Below are 21,260 nucleotides of genomic sequence, written 5' to 3' on the forward strand. Positions count from 1 at the left end.
ACCCGGCCCGGACCGCGTCTCCCAGGAGTGCCGCTCCGCCCGGGAAGTGCGGCGGCCGCCGGTCCCGCCCCCGCGGAAGCGGGTGGGTGTGGCGGCCGATCGCCCCGCCCGAGCGCCCTGAGGCGCCGAGGGGATGGTGCCCTGAGGAGCCGAGCCGGCGGCTGGGCGCAGGGACAGGGCGGCAGCGGCCCCGCGATTTTCCCCCCGCCCCATGCACAGCCGCCCCGAAGGCGGGACGCCCCGGTGCCGCGGTGAGGGAAGGAGGACGGTCCCGGCTGCGTTCCCTCCCGCGCCCCGGCGGTGATTCTCCGTCGGGGGAAGCGCCGTAAATGCGTGCCTTGTGGTCACTCTGCGTCGCCCTGGGAGTCGCTGCGGCTGCCGCCGCCGCGGCAGGGGGCGGCCGGCTGAGCCCCGAGCGCAGCGCGGTATGGGGGCCCGGGCTGCGGGCGGAGGCCGCCCTCCCCGCTCGCTATTTTTACGTGCAGGCCGTGGACGCTGAAGGGCAGAGGTAAGCGAGGCGGAGGCTCCGGCTGTGGGCAGGAGAAAACACCGACAGATCGGTTGCAAGTCACGCTCTGGCCCAGCGGGGGTCGATCCCTGCCCGCCTCCCCCCGCCGGGTCCGGAGGGTGAAGGGAATTAGGCGGGAGCGGCGGAGCCTCCCGCGCGCCCTGGCCCGGGCATCGCCACCCCTCCCCGGGTGCGTGGCTGTGCCGCTTTTCCCACGTCGGGCAGCTGGGTCCAAACCGTAATTACTGGATTTCTTGTGGGAGAGCGAAGCTTCCCGCGCTCCCCGCCCCTGCCCCCTCGAGTGGCAGCGGTGCCCCAGCCGCGGCCAGGCTGACCTTGCCTGCCCGTGCCCCAGCCGAACCGCTTCCACCTTCTAGGCAGAAATTTACGTGGGATTTTCTTGTAGAGAGGGAAGGCCGAAGGCTCCCTCCGTGACTCTTTCTGTATATCGTTTAGGAAAAGCTGACTGATCTTTTTAGAGGTATCCAGTAACTGCATAAGGGGATGAAGTGAGAAAAGACAATGAAAATGTTCAACAGCAAAACACACGTATTGGTCCAGCCAACAATTTGTGATTTATTCTGCTTTGTCAAAACCTCAACAGTAACTAATATAATCTATTATACCCCTGCTCAGGTGTCCTGCTTCTTTCCACTGTTAAGAACATCATTATTTCTCCTAAATGCATGGGCACGAGATCAGTAGAGTCATTCAGGAATTACTCTGTAGGCCATTAGGTAAACTTCGTAAGAATGGAATAGGTAAACCTGGTTTTCAGAGGGCACTCATGGCTTTCTATTTCTGCAGGAAAGAAACCCTGACCATACAAGCTAGATAGGAGCTCAGAGAGCTTCATCCAGGTTGTCCAGATCAGATGCGCTGTGGCACACACAAATCTGGAAGCTGCCAGTTCAGCTTATCGTGGAGAGTAAATACTTCCTGAATTTAGTTGAACTGGCAGCTCTCTAGTGTGTCTGGACAAGTTTCAGGAAAGGTGACCAGGCTGCTGGGCTGTAATCTGTTAGTCCAGCCACTCCTACCACCTCCCTCTCTATCCCAAGCTCTCCCTATGTATTTGGGACCATGTTTAAAGAGGTGGAAGAAAATTGGCAGATGCGGCATTTTGACCGTGCCAACTTTGTTAATACCTCTATGTTATGTGATAACTTCATGATTTTTCAAGTTATTTTATTTGGGTTTATGGAGATTTTTCTGTGATTGGCATATGGTGAATTTTACCAAAATGTCATAAGTACTCATGGAATTACATGATCTCGCTGTAAGATTTTTTCCCTACCAAGACACTGGGATTTGTAATATCTCTTTTTTTTTTCCCCTTGTATGAGCTACCGTAATGATTAAGAAGTTTAGCTTTGTTCTTCACTTCCTTAAATAATACCTGGAAAATAAAGTAAGCTGGAAACTTTTTGCTTCTGTATGTAAAATAATAGACTTATTAAGCTGCTAAAGTGAAGCTTGTTTTAGTGGTGTGGGGTTTCTTTTAATAGAATGGTTTGGGTTGGAAGAGACTTTTAAAGGTCATCTAGTCCAATCCCCCTGCCATGAACAGGGACACCTCCCCCTAGATCAGGTTGCTCAAAGCCTCATCCAGCCTGGCTGGATGGGGCATCCACAGCTTCTCTGGGCAACCTGTTCCAGTGCCTCACCACCCTCAGAGTGAAGAATTTCTTCCGTAGATCTAATCTAAATCTACTCTCAGTTTAAAACTGTTGTCCCTTGTCCTGTCCTGTAGGGACATACCTAGCTGGATCTGTCCAGCAAGATCCATTTATCTGCATGCTCTCTACCTTCTCATCATTTTACACTTGAGTTACTACTAATCAAGAGCTATGCTGGATTTTTAAACCTGCTCTATTCCCATATAATCAAAGACTGGATTTCCAATACTGTTCAACATGTAGGGCACCAAGTAATTTTGGAAGTGTGTTCATGAGTGTCTGAGTGGAACCTTCTCGTTACCTAGTGCTTTTGGCAGCATGAGATGTTTTAAACAGCCTAACAAAATTCTCTTCGGAAAAATCATGCCTTGCTTGTGAACATTAGGATGTGCTTATAAAGACCCAGGGTGGCTTGGTGAAGTCACTTGAGGTCTGTCAACTTGAAAAGGAATTGATCAGACTAGAAAGCTGTTGTGTGCTTCCTTTTTTTGTTAAGTTCCCACTTATTCTCTGGGTAGGTTCACTTCATCACCCGGTGAAAATGCATTCCAGGTGAGGATCACTGCTCCTGACGAACAGTTCACTCGGGTTGGTGTGCAAGTATTAGACAGGAAAGATGGTTCCTTCCTTGTGAGATACAGGATGTATGCGAGCTACAAAAACCTGAAGATAGAAGTCAAAGCTGGAGATAAACATGTCGCAAAGTCCCCGTACATTTTAAAAGGTAAGAAGCAGCGCTACACACAGATTTCCTATTGTGGCTTTTTCTCACAAGTTGTGTCCTAGACTGTGTTCTAGGATTAGTGTAGGAGTCTGTGGGACCTCAGTACTTCTCTGGACTATCAAATCCCATTGGAATGATGAATTCATTATGAGTGTCCTGCATTTACTGTTCAAAATAGGGGAAAAGATGTCATGGTTTAACCTGGCCGGTAACTAAATACCATGCAGCTGCTCGCTCACTCTCCCCCACCCCCAGGGGAATGAGGAAGAGAATTAAAGGAGAAAAGGGAAGGAGACTCATGGGTTGAGATAAGAACAATTTAATAATAATATAAAATTAAAAGCAATGATGATAAAATAATAATATATTAGTATATATATAGTATGATAATAATACATATAAAGAAGCACACAGTATAACTGCTTACCACATCATGACCAATGCCTGTCCTGGCGAGTGATCTCAAAACAGGTAAGTCCCAACACTGCAATCCCAGAGGAGTGAGAGGCCCAAAAAGAGAGCAAGAGAAAGACAGAACTCCGAGAGTCTGAAAAGAGACCGAGAAAGCCCCCAAACTTCCCGGCCAGCCCTCGTCTATATACTAGGCATGACATTGCATGATACAGAATATTCCATTGGCTGATTTGGCCCTCAATCCTAAATCTAAATTGTAATTCCAAGCTAGAAGTTGTGGGCCCTTTGTCCTGGCCATGCTCCCGCCAGCCTGTTGCGCTCCTGCACACTGACAAGATGTCAAAAGCTGAAAGGTCTTTGATATATCAGCACCAACTATAAACATCAGTGTGTTATCAACATTCTTCTCATAACAAATCCCGCACTAAATCCAAAACACAGAGGTATTCTACCTACTAAAACCTGACTCTGTCCCAGCCAAAACCAGGATAAAAGAATGGAATGCTGTTGAAGCTGTTGCATAGCCAGTACAGGTTGGGGGCTCGCACAGAAGCTGATGTAGCTACGCATGACTCCGTTGGCTTAAAAAAAAGTACAAACATGCCCATGTAGAGTTGCTGAAGATTTGGCCCTAAGCAATGAATGCTTAGTGCTTGACCCTCTTTTCTGATCTCAACAGTTTAATAGTGTGACTTATTTTTAATAAAGTAATAATTGTGTTCCTGATAGGACCTGTTTACCATGAAAACTGTGACTGCCCTCAGGAGGAGAGTAGTGTATGGCTGGAAGAGATGAACTGCCCTCAAATCATTCCACAAATTCAAAGAGACCTAGCAAATTTTCCAATTGTTGATCCAGATAAGATTGCAGAAGAAATTCCGCAGAGGTTTGGACAAAGACAGAGTTTGTGTCATTACACCATCAAAGATAATGAGGTATGGAATGGGTTGATCTGAAGTCCATACAGGGATTTGGTGGCAAGTCATACAACTAGGCTGCTTAGCTCTTCCCAGTTGAAAGGTTTCTTGTTTGTTCTTTAAGAAACTTCCATTGCTTGCTTCTCTGTCCTTGAATACTTTGCAGTTTGTATATGAGCTCAGTAGTATCCGTCTTACTTTGTAAAGTGCTTTTGTCCACGTAGCAACTGAAGCACAGCGAAGGCAAATTACTTTCCAAGCAATCAATATGAGTACTGGGCACAGACCCAAGTCTCTTAAACGATAATTCTGTTTCCTGTTTTCTGAGCAATATTGCTGTGGAGTGTCACGATCATCTAATTTGACATGCATCAATAAATTACGTTGTGCATAATTCTACGGTAAAGAAACACCACTTTTACCTCCACTGAGGATCAGAGCTACAATTCTTTTTAACAAAATTGTACTGACTTCAGTAGAGTTTCATATGGAAATGAGAACAATGGAACACAACAGAAACAGGCAACCAGTTTCTATTCCCATGAGACAGACCTAAAACGTCTGCAAAAACAAGCAAAGTTTGTCCCTTTTTGTGGCCACTTTTCTGTGATGAGATAGAGAGATGAGGTTTCTAAAGCTTCCCAGCTGATTTGAAAATCTGTACAGCCGTAGAGTCTGTGTGACTAGTTACTTACTAAGTGATTAAAAGAGCTCCAAATTGTGCCAGCTATTCTCTGAAAAGAAAACACCAGCCCAGTGAAACCTTTGTTTACTTTCAGGTTTATATAAAGACGTACGGGGAACATGTTGGCTTCAGAATTTTCATGGATGCCATACTGCTTTCTTTGACAAGAAAAGTGAGTACTTCTATACAGTCATTTATTCTGTATGTCCTAATTTAAAGAAGCCTGGGGTTAACAAATACACTTCAGCATATTTGTTGCTATTTCTGTTAAAAAGCCCTTCTTGCTCCTTGATTAGTAATGGGAAGATCAGACGGAATTTCCTTGTTTGAAGTTGGTATGTTCTAGAAGGCTATCTGATCAGTGTAGGGAGTATCAGAAATGTTAATTGAATAGCAGGGTTTTATAGGAGAATTGATAGATTTGGACAGAACATGTGCGTGTTTTTTTTTTTCTATTGAGTAAATCATCTTGTAGCATCTAATAGAAAATTCTGTCTCTGCTAGTACATTTTACAGGGTGACTGAAAAAAACAGGGAACATATATCATTCTCCATTAAATTCCAGATGTCAAAAACAAGATGGGAAGGATTGAGAAAGAGCCCCAAAAGCCCAACAGGTAGCATGTGGGGAAACTCCTTTCATGTACAAGCAAAAAGCACCACACAGGCTCTTTCCTAGGGAAGCTTTGGAAAAAGCTGACATTATGCGCATAGTGATAGAATATATCAGGGCTGAAGTTTCAGGACGCACAAATATGTAATTATTATGTAAAGAGAGTAGTAAGAGAATTATGACGATTTCTGAGTTAATACCTATTTTTGACTGTGAAAAGACAAAGCACTTTGTCTTTTAAAAATGAAAGAGAGACAGGAGCTTCTGAAGTATGGAGTTGTTCACCTAAAAAAAAAAATCCTTTAAAATCTAATAAAAAATAAACAGATTATTTATAAGCAGCTGAAAGATAAGGTGATTGATATGAAACAACATGGATTTATCATAAAAAAATAGAATCATAGAATGGTTTCAGTTGGAAGGGACCTCAAAGATCATCTAGTTCCAACGCCCCTGCCATGGGCAGGGACACCCTCCACTACACCAGGTTGCTCAAAGCCTCATCCAACCTGGCCTTGAACACTTCCAGGGATGGGGCATCCACAACTTCTCTGGGCAACCTGTTCCAGTGCCTCACCACCCTCAGTGTAAAAAATGTCTTCCTTATATCTAATCTAAATCTGCCCTCTTTCAGTTTAAAGCCATTGCCCCTTGTCCTATCACTACATGCCTTTCTAAAAAGCCCCTCTCCAGCTTTCTTGTAGGCCGCCTTCAGATGTCATAACTATAAATAAAATAAAGTCATAACTATATAATTTCTTTCTATAAAAAGATAATAGGCTTCCTGTATGAATGTCAAGTATCTTAATTTTAGTTAGGCTTTTGAGGGTAAGTCTCACAATGTTCTCATGAACAAGATGGAGAACTTTACCAAGAAGAAACTACTGTAACCTGCTTGGAAAGCCTTACTTAAATAGTTGCCAATGTCTCCAGAGAGGCGAAAGGTGTCACAAATGTATTCTTCAGTGATTTGCCCTAGGTTCAGACCCATTTGATACCTTAGTTGTGTTTTGACTGAATGATGGGCTAGAGAATATGCGTATTGACTTTTCAGGTAACAAAAATCAAAGAACCTGCAAGCACCTCATGGTACAGCATCATAATTAAAAATTCTTTTAACAAATAAGAGAAAATGGAAAAATGGATAAAAGAAAGCAACAAGGGCAGGATACTACACAAAGGCTGGATAAGTCATATAGTTATGGCACCTACTCAAAACAGGGAGTGAGCGGTTATTTTCTGCAGATATGTGTGAAGGTCACAGTGTCACAAATTTAACACGAGTCAGCAGTGGCATGCTGTTGCGAAAAGTTAAACACACACATTAACAGAACAAACACATGAAAGAAATGCAAAGTAACCTTTCCACTGTACTCAGGATTAGTAATGGATGAGTTATGCTACTGTGTCTGCCTTTGGGTGTCACGCTTCAAGAAAGATTGTTCAGTTACTGACATTGCACAGGAAAGTGGTCAGAATGACTAGACATACAAACGAAGATTTAATTTAAGTGAGCATTGTTTGATCTGACAGTGTCTAAGGGGAGTCACGAATGTGGCCTTTAATTAATTATGGAAGATGGAGTGAGCTGTTCTCGGTGCCAGTAGTACTGGACAAGAAATAATGGAATTAAATTGCATCAAAGATACTTAGGCTAAATATTGGAAAAGATTTGCTAACTCCAAGGACAGAAACTGTTTACAGATCTAGAAAACACAATTTGTCTCATCTTCATTAAATACTGCAGGAATTTCTGTAAGGCAGCGTCACTGAAAGACAATAGATCCATTGAGTTGGAGAAGAAGATGTAACCTGTCAAATGATTCTGCCATTGACATAGATAAAATATATTTTGTAGCTTTTCTATATGCGTTGTAACCATTGGGTGGCACTGTACCAACAAAGTTCAGCGCTGAAGATAAGAATGTGTAGCCAAACCCAAACTTCTGCAATGAAGGTTGTCGGTGACACCTGTTCTGGCCATCTGTATGCTGAAAACAAGCAGTACTGCTTTGGGTCTCTCTCTTCAGAATTTCTGGATGTCTCTGCCAAAGATTTTCCCATGGTATCAAGTTAGAAAAGCATGTCTTCAACCGTTTAGGAGGGTGTTTGATATTTAGTAAATTATTAACTTCTCTGTCCAGAAAGATAAACTCAGTTAGAAACTTAATGAAACCTATTTGGGCCACAGAAGAATCCTGAAATCTTAGCCTGTGACCAGTCATTCTAATCTGAAGAATACAGGGTTTGAGAGGAAAAATGCATATACATGTATGTGTATATATGATGAGTCAGCAATATGTTTAAACTCTACTTTTACATGTATATGTATATTTTAATTTGAGAATTACATTCATAATTGTTCTTTCTTCAGAAAAGATACTTCCGCATGTAGGTATTAAGATAGTTGATGATAACACTTGAACAAAACATCCTAATGACAGACACATAATCATGATCTCTAAATTATTTGTTAGTAGTCAGGACAGAGATCTTGGAGATATTCCAACAGTTTTCCAAAAATGCCAGTATAACACTCAGATTTTTGTAATAGTCAAATAACCGATTAAGACTTATCAAGGAGGGAGGCAAAAACAAAAGGAAAAAAGATTATGTCACAGTGTAAAACTTGTGACACGCCTATGTTGTGAAAAGGGTGCCATTCTCATTTCACTTTCTTAAAAAGAACTGCCCAGCAAGGAGGCTGTTTGGGCATGCAAAGACAAGCTAGTTGGACTAGGATTCTTTTGCTCTGAAAGAGGCAACTGAGCGGCATGTAGTGGAAATTCATATTTTAAAAATATTAATGTAATGGAGAGGATGACCTAAGAACAGATACAACATCAGTTCTGCACTGACATTACACATGCCTTCAGGGTTCTGTAAAACTCAACCATATGTCACCTTCAGCCTTCTGCTCTGCAAATTGAAGCGTCCCACTGTTCTCAGTTTCTCTTCACAAGGCAGCTGCTCCGTCCCTGGCATAGTAGATGCCTGGGGGTGCATCAAAGTTTCATATAGCAGCAAAATTATGCCCTCTGTCCTGATGTTACAGTGTTTCATGTCCATCAACAGTATTTTGCTTGCTTTTTGGCTGCGATGGTGATTTCAGATTATTTTTAAATAACTGAGGATGTTATGCTTAGTAATTAACCCCACTGCCGACTAAACGTGGTCTTCCCATCGTGGCTGTTCATTTCTGTTACTTCTTTTCTGTTGGATTTAGTCATCATGCAGACAGAGGGCAAACCAGTTCACTGATGTCACAGAAAACCTATTTGCTACCCAACAGCAATTTTCTGTGCAGTCAACAAGGTGGTTCAGTTTACCTTAAAACTATACAATTGCTTACTAGATCCCAGTGCTAGCCTGGTACAAAGATTGTGTGGCCAATCATGGAGACCATAACAAGAAACCATCCTCTAAACTCGGGTGTTCCTAGCCTGTAAAAAAAAAAAAAAAAAAAAAAAAGAGTGCATTTATGTGACTTTGTGCAAAATCTTAAAAAAAAAAATATTTATCTTGTAGGCTTTACTCTGTGGTGTCAGTACTTCTAGCATGTTTCTAAACTTTTAACTATTTATTACAGGTACACCAAGTATATTAGAGACCTGGCTGTTTTTTTCTCTTAGTGAGGTTGTTTTCAAAATGCAGGATGCCAGCAGAAGAATACTGCTTTGTATTAAAATGCTTTTGTGCCTACTTTACTTCTGTTTAGGTGAAAATGCCAGACGTAGAGTTTTTTGTTAATTTGGGTGACTGGCCTCTGGAGAAAAAGAAGTCCCCTCAGAACCTGCACCCCATTTTCTCGTGGTGTGGGTCCAGTGAGTCAAAAGACATTGTCATGCCAACATATGACTTAACAGACTCAGTTTTGGAGACTATGGGACGGTAAGAAGTTGCTTAAAATTTTAACAAAATGCACAGTGAATGATCTTCCAAAAAGATACTTGTATTGGCAGTGTATTAATGCTGTTTTACTATATTTGTTCATTGAGACATTGGCACCCAACAGGTAGGCAATAACTGCGTAATCAATATCGTGCATAATATACGTGTCTTGGTTAATGCTAAGATAAATGACATATATTAAAATACTTCACTGTTTCATTTAAAAAATTAAAATTAATCTAAACATGGTGAAGTCACTGAAAACAGCACTTAGATGGAATGTTTCGAGGGTAGGTATTTTCTTTGTCTGCCTTGTTCCCCCAACCCATGAACATGTTTACAACTGTCCAGGTCTGTTTTTTTCCCTAGAGGCTTTTTTCTGTACCTTTTAAAGCCCAGCGTAGCCAGAACTCTCAACCTGGGACCTGCCATCTCCCACTGATGATAACTGGCCCTCGTAACTGCTCTGTTGCTGTCTCGAAATGCTGCAAAGCCGGCTTCTAGGAGATCTTTGTTACCCACTTTGAACCTGTTCATCATTTCACTGCGTTCAGGACAGGTTCCCTGTCTTTATTAGCAAGACTTTTCCTAAATTTGCTCCCTTTTGCCCTCCCCAATTTGTGTGTTTTAATTTAGCAAAGGAAGTGAAATATGTTTTATTAAGCTTAAGTTACATAAAAACCTTGCTTTGGACTATCGTGACTGCGTCATCATCGTTATCAGTTGTTGCATTACCCTGGATCACCTTCATTTTTCTGGCAATCACATCTACTTTTAGCCACTTTTTCCCATGACATCTGACAGAAACTACTTCACACACACTGTGGTGTTTTCCTTATCTATTTTTATCACTGTGAAAATACTGACACAATACATATACGGGTGTGCTCGTGACTTACTTTCGTCCTTGGTATTTGCCTACTGGTACTGTAAATTCCTTTAAGTAATTGCACTTTAAATGATTTCCAGTTGGCTTCACTATTGAATCACTTCTTTCTCCTCCAGAGTCAGTCTGGATATGATGTCAGTTCAAGCAAACACTGGCCCGTCATGGGAAGACAAGAATACCACAGCATTCTGGAGAGGACGTGACAGCCGCAAAGAGAGGCTTGAACTTGTAAAACTGAGCAGAAAGTACCCAGAGATCATAGATGCTGCTTTCACAAACTTCTTTTTTTTTAAACATGATGAAAGCCTCTATGGCCCCATTGTTAAGCACATTTCATTTTTTGATTTTTTTAAGGTAAGCCACTAACCATTTTTCATATGGAAACATATTTTCAGTGTTTTCCATTATCAAATAACTTTGTATATATTATTGATAAGAAAGTGATTTTTAGTTTTTCAGCACACCACCACCACCAACAAGCAGGAATAGGCATCCCTCCAGTGGGATTAACTGCCATGTAGCTCTTAACGCTGAGGATAATAATGTTTGATTTACATCTAAAGGTTCTGTAGAACCTTGTGTAATCTATATAACTCCAAGTTCCTTTTTATTTCTTTTTCCTGATTCAGCGATCAGGACTACTAACATAACTAACATAGTGGGAAAATCAGTGGATGAAGTGGCACATCTACCCTCACATCCGAGGATGAGCGTCTAAGAATTTCCGGAGAACTTAACTGATGAAGAGGGCATCTCTGTGTACCCTGCACTGCGATGAATTCCAAACTAAATAATAAAATCTACTTAAACATTGATGCTTGCCTAGCCAATCCTACATTTCTCAATTTTCGGCAAGTCAGTAATACCAATGCCCTCGGAATAATGTAACCTAACCAACCTACTTGGATCTTCTGTTAATAACTTACGGTCATTTTCTTTCCAGTATAAATACCAAATTAATATTGATGGCACAGTGGCAGCGTACAGATTGCCTTATCTACTAGCAGGAAACAGTGTGGTGCTAAAGCAAGATTCCATCTACTATGAGCATTTTTATAACGATCTGCAGCCATGGAAACATTATATTCCATTTAAAAGTGACCTGAGTGATCTACTAGAAAAACTACAGTGGGCAAAAGAGCACGATGAGGAGGTAAATATCCATTTAGAAGTACTCAGCAATGTTTCTAGACAACGGAGAGCAAAACGTGCATTTCTTTAAAAGAAATCTATTAGAAGGACTTAGAAATTCTTGTCATCAACTCTACAAATAAAAAACCCCACTTTTTAAAAAATAGATAATACTACCCTTGATTTGACATTAAATTGAACTTTGGAAAAAGTAAGAGTATTTTCAGAAGAATGCCTTACTTTTAAGATTAAGAATGCTTAAATAAAAATAAGTAAGTTTAGTATAAAACTGTCAACAGTAAACTTAACTCTAGAACCAATGCTGGCATCCTGAAATAACTACTATTTTTTTCAGAATTTACAAAAACTTTTCTTCTCTTTGACAGGCAAAAAATATTGCTAAATCTGGACAAGAATTTGCAAGAAACAATCTCATGGGAGATCACGTTTTTGTTACTATTTCAAACTTTTCCAGGTTAGTATTTTTTAACAGCTACTATCACAAAAATAGAAATCCCACAGAACGAATTCAGGGCAATGGAGCTGCTGCAAATTGGCCAGTCCAGTCCTCGCAGCCACAAAGCAAGCAGCAGCAATTAAGACCTTCATTTGGTTTATAAACAACATTGCAGGCAGTTATTTCCTATGAAACCCCTTAAGACTATGCTGGTGGTTTGAGAGAAGCCATTGGATCCCGTAAACCTTGATCTGACCTGCAAGAATTCCACATCAGACGTACACCCTGTGAGTCACAGCTGAAAATATCTGTGCATTAGCACCAAGATGTCAGAACTCCAGTGAGGCACCCAAAGGGGCTCCTGCCTACAGTTAGGTATCTGCTTACCCTCTCTGTGACGCAGTATGGAGTAACAGATTGTGTAGCCCCCGAGTTTTTACGGAATTAATTACTCAGCTGAGTTGGTGCAGCATTTACAACCACATGTACAATCTTAACAAGCTTATGAATTAACAATACCTTCCTTTTTTTAAAAAAAAACAAAACTAGGAATATGCCAGCTTGCAAGTGAGCGAGCCAAAAATCAGGGATGGGATGGAGAAGGTGCAGCAGCCTGATGATGACCTTTTTCCATGTACTTGCCACAGAAAACAGGTAGAGTAAAAACACTGTGAAATGTAAAGTGCTGGCTGTCTTCAGCTCTTCCTCGACCAAACTGGAACAGCCCTTGATCAACACCCCACAGTGTCGGTTACCAGAGCATTAACGTCTGTTGAACTCAGAAACGTTTCTTTGTGTATTTGCAAGACCAGACAGTTAAAAATTGGGTTTCCAATTAGCTGAAAAATGTTTCTTCTTTCTCGACTGCAGGCCAAAGATGAACTCTGACAGAAAGAAAGAAAATAATTTTTTGAATGTTTACCTACATTCAGAATGCCTTCTTAAGGAAAGAAAAATTTGGATTCGAATGCCAATGGATAATGTCAGTGGATTTTATGAAGTTTACTGTATCATGATCTATGTATGGAAGAAAAACAAGCACCTCCTGTTTCCTTTTTATCATGTAGTAGGTGCCTTGTTCAAAAACATTTTTGTAGTTTTTTTTAAAAATAAACCCCATGTTTGTATCAGTCATGTGTTACTGTCCTGAGATACCTTGGAGATGCAGGTACTTTTTACTCATGCGTGTGAGTCTATTCACAAGCGTATTCTGCAAAAAAGAACAGCTAAGTGTTGTAACTCTCCCCCCCACACCCCTCACATGCCTCTTCGGAGCCCTCCTGACAGAAGCCTTGTACAACATGTCATGCCAGAGGCAGAACTGCTTCCTCCCCCAGGAGTTCTTCCACCACTATAAACACAATTCATCTTTCATCAGTTTTTATTTAATAAGTCTCTCCAAAGGGCCTGCGTGACCAGTCCTTTACACAAGGGAAGTTGCTGGAGGGTCACTTTTCCAAACTGTGACTCATGTTCTTTGGTCCTGGTCCACAACCCTGCTTGCATCACCACATGCCCATACCTGTGCCCCTCCTCCTCCTCCTCACACAGGCTGAAAATTTGGCTCCTTAGGGCAGTGTCATTGTAAATGACAAGAGATTCCCCTACCTGCATCACAGGCTTTGAAGCACATTGGAATGCCACCATACGGCACCAAGGCAGAGCAGTACAACCCGTGGTGGCCAGCCTCAGGGGCTGTGCTCGCAGAATTCTACAAATCAGCAGGTGTTAATTTCAAACAAGTACATATAGCATCAGTAATACACTCAGAAACGAAACGCATCTAAAGATTTGCTGTCAAAATAGATTCTTTCCAGTGTATTACGTCAAATATCAGTCAAAAGCATTCACTTGCTAACGCAGAGCACTACGTGTTATATACAGTTATGCGCACAGAAATACAGAAAAGAATGCTGCCATGCTATGAAATATTTGGTACATTTTCTGTCCTTCCTTTAAAAAGTTTTATTGTTTTGCATAATTCTTTTCATTCACACAAAAAAAGTTTTACTTGCATTTAAACTTAGACTTCTGAATATCTGTTTTTAAAAAATACATCTCTCAGAAGTAAGAAACTCTAATTTGCTGCACTTGGGGAAAGCTAAATGAAGATACTGCTTAAGCACTGCAAATCATTTGGGTTCCAGTTCAATATTCTCTCTAAGCCAAGAAAAAACTTGTGTATTTATTTCTTCCATGACATCATCTGCTGTTCGTCCTTTGACTGCCATCCCATGGTTTGCTTTATCAATCCAGTGGATTTTTTTAGGGGCCTTCATTTTGCTTACCACACCTTCAAGCAATCGCTGCAGAGAAAATAAGAATGAAAAAGTTAAGAGAATCAGCTGCTACAGACTGTGCAACTCACCAATGTCTCTCGGTTTGCCAGTGCAACACACAACAGGGAGCTCTTAAAACCCAAATGGATCCGGCTACACATTAAAAACATGTTGATAGAAAAGATGAGATGACAGTGTCTCCAGTAATGGCATTTGCTCAAAGGTTTGGCCTCACTCAAACACAGAACAGCAGAAAATTAGAACTTCAAAAACCGCAAAGGTCACAGCCCTGTGCAGGCTCCTTCCTCACTCTGATGAAGGAATCCAGTTTCATTGCCAGAGGGTAGTGCTACCCATAAAATGTCAGATTTGTCTACAAAAATATATTGGTACTCTGCCACTAGAGTACCAACATATTTCTCTAGAGACTAGCTTTGACTCCGTTCAGCTTTCTCAGCAAACAGATCTAAGAACCAGCCCGGAAAGTCTTAATGTTTTTCCCATTACAAGGGCACGCCAAAGATCTGCTGGTTTCTAGCCTGGCTTATTTTGGTGACAACTCCTCATGAAAACATTATGACTCCTTAGAAACTGTCCAAGCATGGAAAATGCTAATTGCACACAGTCCCAAATTCAAGCAGAGCAGTTCAGGAATGAAAGATACCTATTTGCAAGAAAACAAGGCAGAAACCCTCTGTGTTCTCATCTCTGCCCACCTGTTTCCATCTCTACAAAAGTACCACTTTCTACCACAGAAGTGTGACTTGCGGGTAGAGCTGCTTCGCTACAAGAATCTGTCATGAAAATGTGATGAATGTGAAATTAGAAGCACAGCACAGTGTTCATGTTTTGTAACCTGAAATGGTTAAAACAGAACAGCAAATAACTCACTCCTTGAACAGGCCACTTTTAGTTTGTACAATCCTATCCAAAAAAGACAAAACATCTAAATCAGCAGTATTTTAGTTCCCCAAAGATGAGTTTGCTAAAGCGGACGATCAAACATGATCCAGAAGTTTTCAGCAGCAAAAGAAAGCACCCCCAGGTTTCCTTTCTTCCGTTGAAGTTTCCTACCTGAGGCTTCCTTCAGAAGATAGATATATATTTAGAAAGGCTGTTAATCAAAGTCACAGCTGTGTACACCAGTACAGACATCACTCAGACTCATTCCTGCTCCTCCATGCTGCCCCTTCACAGCAGGATTTATGGGGTACTCACTTTTTCACACATCTCATCTGCTGATCCTGAGACAAACAGCACCGGGCACCTGATAAATAATAAATCTTCATCCCGGAGCTTGGACTGAAGGTTTGGTCGATGCAACGGGTAAGATAAACATACTAGACCTTGAATGAAGTCATCATCATCCTCCTGGCTAAGGTGACGTATCACAGAGGCAGCAGCTCGTGAGCCCATGGAACGGCCTTTCTCCCATGTTAAAATAAAGGAAAAAAGTGTATCTGCTGTCACATCATCTACATCGTGTTCAAGTAAACAACTCCTAAAACCAATCCAACTGAGTGTATTTCAACATAACACTAAATAGTACAAAATGGCAGGGATGCTTTCATTCATCTGCTTTGTGAAAAATAATAATCCTAATTTCAATATTTTCTGCTAAAATATTTGTCTGGTTATATTATGATTTCACATCCCCACTTAAAAAAGGAAAAAAAAATGGAAAGGGATCCTTTGCAATACTAGAAGTAACAACAGCCCATCCTGGAGGAAGGTCCTATGCTCCAGACCCTCAAAATTCCAGATACCAATATTATTACTGTCTTTTTTTTTTTTCATGCAACCTTAATGTGCTCAAATTAAAACCAAAATTTTACACTCCTTACTCCCAAAACAAATCCAGTAAGTGTTTATGCTCACCTCAAACTTCAGCCTAAAAGTAAAAGTAGAGGGGAAAAAAAAAATAAACTGTGAACTTGTAGCCTGAGGTCAGGCAGTAACAGCAAGAGTGTATCAAAGTGTCTCCTCAAAGAAGAAGCACATGAGCTGACAATGCTCTGTAATGGAGCGTTAGAAGTGGCTGATTCCAGTGGGATTAGCTTGCATCAACGCAGATTTGGTTTCGCTTAGTCAGAGAGCATTCAGGGTTTCCCGTATCAAGTTATTCCTAATCACACCCATCTACTTCCCTTTTCCACATAATATTACTCATTTTCTATCTGCCACTAGGTTTTATCTACCAAAAGCTGCTTTGGGAAAATGGTTTGCCATTTACCAGTAACCAGAATTCTTCATGACCCACAGTTAAAAAGTACACATGGACTATCAGAGAACTTGTGCCCTGTCACTTAAAAGTGACAAGGACATTTTCTCCCAAAGTACTTGGAAAACATGGTCTATCTATCTATTTCCTTCCTCCTTCTGGAGCGAGATCTGTGGCACCATGAGGAAGGTGAAGAGGTCTCGACAGCCATGCTCCCGAGAGAATCTGGTGACAGCTGCAGGCTGGATGTCCCATTTGCGACCTGAGCAGCGGCGCTGCTCACACCAGCCATGAGAGAGCCGAGCTGCACGCCCGCCCCACACACCCACCACCTACAAGGAGGTAGCTCCCAGCAGAGAGCTGGATTGCTCTCCCCAGGAAATACTGACTAGTCAGAGTTCATTCAGCTTGTTCCCACATTAGACAGCAAGCTTTCAGTGCCCACCTCAGACTGAAACCTGTCATCCACATCTGTTCATTCACGTCTTACCAAAGTGGGAGAGTTGAAAACCGGAGTAATTACAGGCTGGTAACGTTAGAGGCAGTATGAGAAAGAAAATTATGGATACTAAAACAATACCTGCAAGGAAGACACCCGAAAGTTTATAATCATCAGAAAGCTTTAAGTATTCCTAAAGAAATAAGATAAAGAGAAACATTACAAGTCAGAATTAAGACAGCTGAGAGACTGGGGACTTTTTTGTTTGTAGCTACTAAACACAAAACAGGAAGCTCTTTCAGCACTGCAGATTAACAAAGAACAGATACATAGCAGGTACTCTCTTGTTTTTCACACAAATGCTTTCATAACATTTTGCAGCAACAAAGCAACATAATAAACATTAAGTAATTTCACATTAGCTCTCAGCAAGTCTAAAATATCAGATGCCCTATCAAGTGACCAAAACGTAAATGATTATTGTATATCAACTTTTTTTTCCCTGTTCCTTGCAGGGGGGTTGGACTAGATGACCTTTGAAGGTCTCTTCCAGCCCTAACCATTCTATGATTCTATGATTCTAACTTAGTTATAGTAACAGACCGCATGCACACTCTTGGCCCATGAAAAAGCAAAACAAAGTAGCAAAAACGCCCTTCACTGAGATCAAGTATTTCCAAATAAAAGTTCAAGACACAATCAGTTATGTCTGACAAAAGATAAGATTCAGCAACAGATTTTTCAGTTTTTAGGAGACAACTAATCAGATGCTATCTTAGCAGAGGCCTTTAAATTACCTTTACACAGCAATATATTAATATAAACTCACTAACAACATTATGCTTCTACAAAAAAGAACAGAGAGCATATCCACATTAAAGCTAGCAAAGTCTAATTTCGAATTAATGTACATATAATCATAAAGACATCATACAAATGAATTCCTTCAGAACTGGACTTAGTTCCCCTATAAAAATATCTGATGCTCAGTGCAAAGTGCTCATGCTACCTTCCCATGCCCCAGTAAAAGTAGCTGGGTAATCAGAAGAAAATTTCCACTCCTTCCTACGCGCTCCAGAATGGGAAGATACTGTAACAAAAGGTTGCTCATTTTAATGAAATCTAGGTACACAAGAACATTTTAATTAATGTCGCAGCAGCAGAAACACATTGAAATCAAAGACTATTTAGGTTCTAAGGCTCTCATATGCTGCTCCAAATCTCTTCTGCTTCAACTCCTCCTGCAACCGAGAGTCCCTTGCTCTTTCCCCAAAGTCTTGTTCTCCCAGCTGCCAACCCTCAGAGACCCAGCCCAATTCCCAGCTCAGCTTCTTTCCTCTCAAAACTGCTCCAAATGCTGTATCCCTTAATCCCCCTCCCCAAGCCCTCCCTGAACACCTACGTCTTGTTTCCATCCTAAATATTTCCATTTTTTTCAAGCTGTAAGTTTTCCCACAACAGACCCTTGCTTTCTTCACATCCTTTTCTCAAGCTTTTCTTTCTCTCCCTGAACTCAAACCCACATACTTGCTGCAGCTGTTCCAGCTACCGCCCATACAAAAATTGCTCCTGTTGTTTCTGTTCACAGACAGTGCTCCATCTAGCTAACATCACTTCTAATTTTCCAACTGTTGCTTGACTAATCTCTGGACATAATTTAAGAAACCCAGAAGACAACACCCATGGATCTAAGCTTTGGCAGAATTTGGTCATTTCTTACCACAACTGTTTTGAAGGCCTTAGTCCTATAAGCAATGTTAAGGCCTTTACAAGTAAACCGCAGGCACAGAACTCCATGGCATGCAAGATAGGCTGCCAAAGACACTAAGTGAGGGAAATTCATATCTCCTCCAGCTCCATGGGTAAGAATCACTCCATATGTTGATTTCTTCTCTGGGACAGAAAAGACAGCATCAAGGTATTTGTTTCCAAAAGGTATTTTCACTTTAACCTAGAAATGAAACAAACCCCAATATAATTAAAAAAGAAAAAAAAAAAAAAGCAGCATGATTCCAATCTATACATTATGATGAAGAAAAATTAGACAATTAAGAAAGAAACCAAAATTGCAAGTCCCCTTTCCATTTTGCTTAAGAGTACTAAATTATTAACTCTACCTCTGGCTCAAAAATTTTCCATGCAATAATGGGCACTCCATACCTTATTTTCTCCATTAGAAAATGAAGCATCTCTAGCTTCAAAGGATGCTTTAAGGCATAAAATGAAATACCTTCTCTACATATCTATATCTAGCTATTCAAGAGCAAGCTGCCATAATTGACTTGAGTATTAAGTCTTCCACAATGACTTAAAAATAAATAGGAGATATGAACTCTTCTATAATTAGTTTCCTACAGTGGAAAAAGTATTTTTATCTCCCATCTCTCACAGACATTATTAAATAAAAGATTTAAGGAAGCCCCTAAATAGTTACAACAAATCACTTTGGGTTTGTAGAACCATATGAGGTACATAGGATTAAAAGAACTCCATGCTGGCAGCAACTATTTAATCCTGTAACTGCAGGATCCATGTACAAGCTTCATGACATAGGGAAAAGACCAAACCAGAGTATCACGAAAAATGGATTTGAATACACTAGTTTTAGACATTACACACAACTACAATAAAAACCCCACAGGAATTACTTTTTTCCATTAAATGTTCAATAATAACTGATGGTAGATGTCACAAGACATATTTGATGTATTTGTGTAATTTATATTCTAAGATAAGCAAGGCACTTAGTTTCTTACTAGCAGCCTAAGCCACAGAAATAAGACATGAAGACAGAGCCCAGTAAACATTTCCGAGTTAGACAGTGGAAACCACTCAGTGGAGCAGCAGCCTGCATATACTCAAAGCCTGAACTTTCCCCAAGGACAGAAGAGAGTGATCCCAGGTTCCGACAAAGCCAGTGTCAGGCTGGCAGAGGGCCTCCAGTCGTGACAGACATCTGGAGGAGGTGAACAGGACACACGACCAGCTGATGTTGAGCAGAACGAAAGGGGACCGGACAGCACGTGTGCACCTGTACGTGCTGCAGCTTCTGAAAGCAAAAAGGGAAACACCCCGGGGCAGGGATGGAACACTTATTTCTTGCCATCGCTGCCTCCCAAAGGCTCTCCTTGGCAGTGGTCCAAGTTAACCCCTTTTTTGTTGGGTAACACTACAGAGGGAAGTGCCAAGGGAAAGGGGGTTGTCAGCGGCCTCGCAGAGCTGCCTGAACAGCCTCTCCCCAGCTGAAGTGGGTGTAAGCCATCTTTACACCTCTCCTGGGAAGGCAGAAGGGACAGCACTGCCGGGGGGGACACAGAGGGGACCTCTCTACCGCCCCTCCCCAGCTCTGGAGGCTCCTCAGAGGGGAAAGGCAGTCGCCCGGGGCTGCAGGAGCTTCCATGTCTAAAGACAGAACAGGCACAGGGACCCTCCAGGCGGTTGCTCCGCCGTCAGCCGCAGCAAGCGCTGCCGCCGCCCCAGCGCAGCCCGGGGCCGCCCCCAGCCGCGGGTGCCCGTAACCCCGCGGGGCTCCCCCACGGGCCTGGGCCCTCACGGACCCCTCGGCAGCCCGCGGCCGAGGTGAGCGGCCCGCTGCTCGGCCTGTGAGACACGCGGAAGCGCCGGCCTCCTCCGCGGGTGAGGGAGCAACTGAGTTCAGCACTCCCAGGGGAGCGAAGATAACGGGCAGCCATACCTCCGCCTGCCCGCTCATGGCCGCTCCCGGCCTCGTGACGTCACGCGACTGACAGCCGCCCCGCCCCATCGCCGCCCCGCCCCATCACCGCCCCGCCCCTGGAAGGTGCCTCCCGGGGGGGCGGGGCGGGCTGGCTGCCGCGGTGCTTGATTGGCCGCAAGTGTGCGAAGCCCCGCCCCGAAGGGCGGGGTCAGGCAGTCGGCCCGCAACGGGAGGCGGGGAGGACGCGCAAGATGGCGGCCGTCGAGGGATGGGGCTGTAGCTCGGCGGCGGGGCGTGCAGATAGCCCGGCCGTCGGGCTCCGGTAGCTATTTTTGTTAAAAAGCTGTTGGTCTGTCAAGGAGAAACACGTCGTAATAATCGTAGGGGCTAGAGAGGGAATTTCAAAAATGGTGGTTATTTGGTCGCTGAGTTAATGAAGTCTGAATGACGCTGTTTGGGGAGCTCACGCCGCTCCCCTTAGTTTTCATTCGACCGCATGTGGCAAACGCAGATGGCTAGTGATAATTCAGGAGAAATAAAGACAATTGCTTAGCAGTTGGTTGGAAAAACAGGTTCCTGCTGACTTCGAGGAGTACGGATATGATCCTTACTGTGAGTTGGGTGTCCAGAGCGGCATCCGGTAATTTTTCTGGCAGCTGCCGGCGCACTGTGTCTACGTGGTGCACACGAACGGGAGAGACAGACTACGTGGTGAAAAACAGCTATCCCTTGGGCTG

General features: G+C 42.5%; 2 protein-coding genes across 2 annotated transcripts; one reads left to right on the plus strand and one right to left on the minus strand.

Annotated features, from left to right (window-relative positions):
• The first annotated feature begins 314 nt into the window (after positions 1 to 314).
• POGLUT2 (protein O-glucosyltransferase 2) lies at positions 315 to 12,923 on the plus strand. The gene is given in 11 exon segments (XM_086610946.1): positions 315 to 508; positions 2,706 to 2,911; positions 4,055 to 4,260; positions 5,022 to 5,099; positions 9,259 to 9,431; positions 10,437 to 10,674; positions 11,264 to 11,473; positions 11,838 to 11,895; positions 11,898 to 11,926; positions 12,458 to 12,562; positions 12,779 to 12,923. Coding segments are annotated over 11 exon segments (1,500 nt in total). The 5' UTR covers positions 315 to 329; the 3' UTR covers positions 12,797 to 12,923.
• A 915-nt stretch (positions 12,924 to 13,838) lies between these two features.
• TEX30 (testis expressed 30) lies at positions 13,839 to 20,572 on the minus strand. Its single transcript, XM_086610960.1, has 5 exons — positions 20,542 to 20,572; positions 18,568 to 18,798; positions 16,989 to 17,040; positions 15,406 to 15,611; positions 13,839 to 14,214 (listed from the first exon to the last, which is right to left on the minus strand). Exons 1-5 carry the CDS (start codon positions 20,557 to 20,559, stop codon positions 14,041 to 14,043), a joined length of 681 nt encoding a protein of 226 aa, XP_086467086.1. The 5' UTR covers positions 20,560 to 20,572; the 3' UTR covers positions 13,839 to 14,040.
• Positions 20,573 to 21,260: the final 688 nt, after the last annotated feature.

Source organism: Tauraco erythrolophus, chromosome 1 (genome assembly GCF_009769465.1).
Source record: "Tauraco erythrolophus isolate bTauEry1 chromosome 1, bTauEry1.pri, whole genome shotgun sequence".
NCBI lineage: Eukaryota > Metazoa > Chordata > Aves > Musophagiformes > Musophagidae > Tauraco > Tauraco erythrolophus.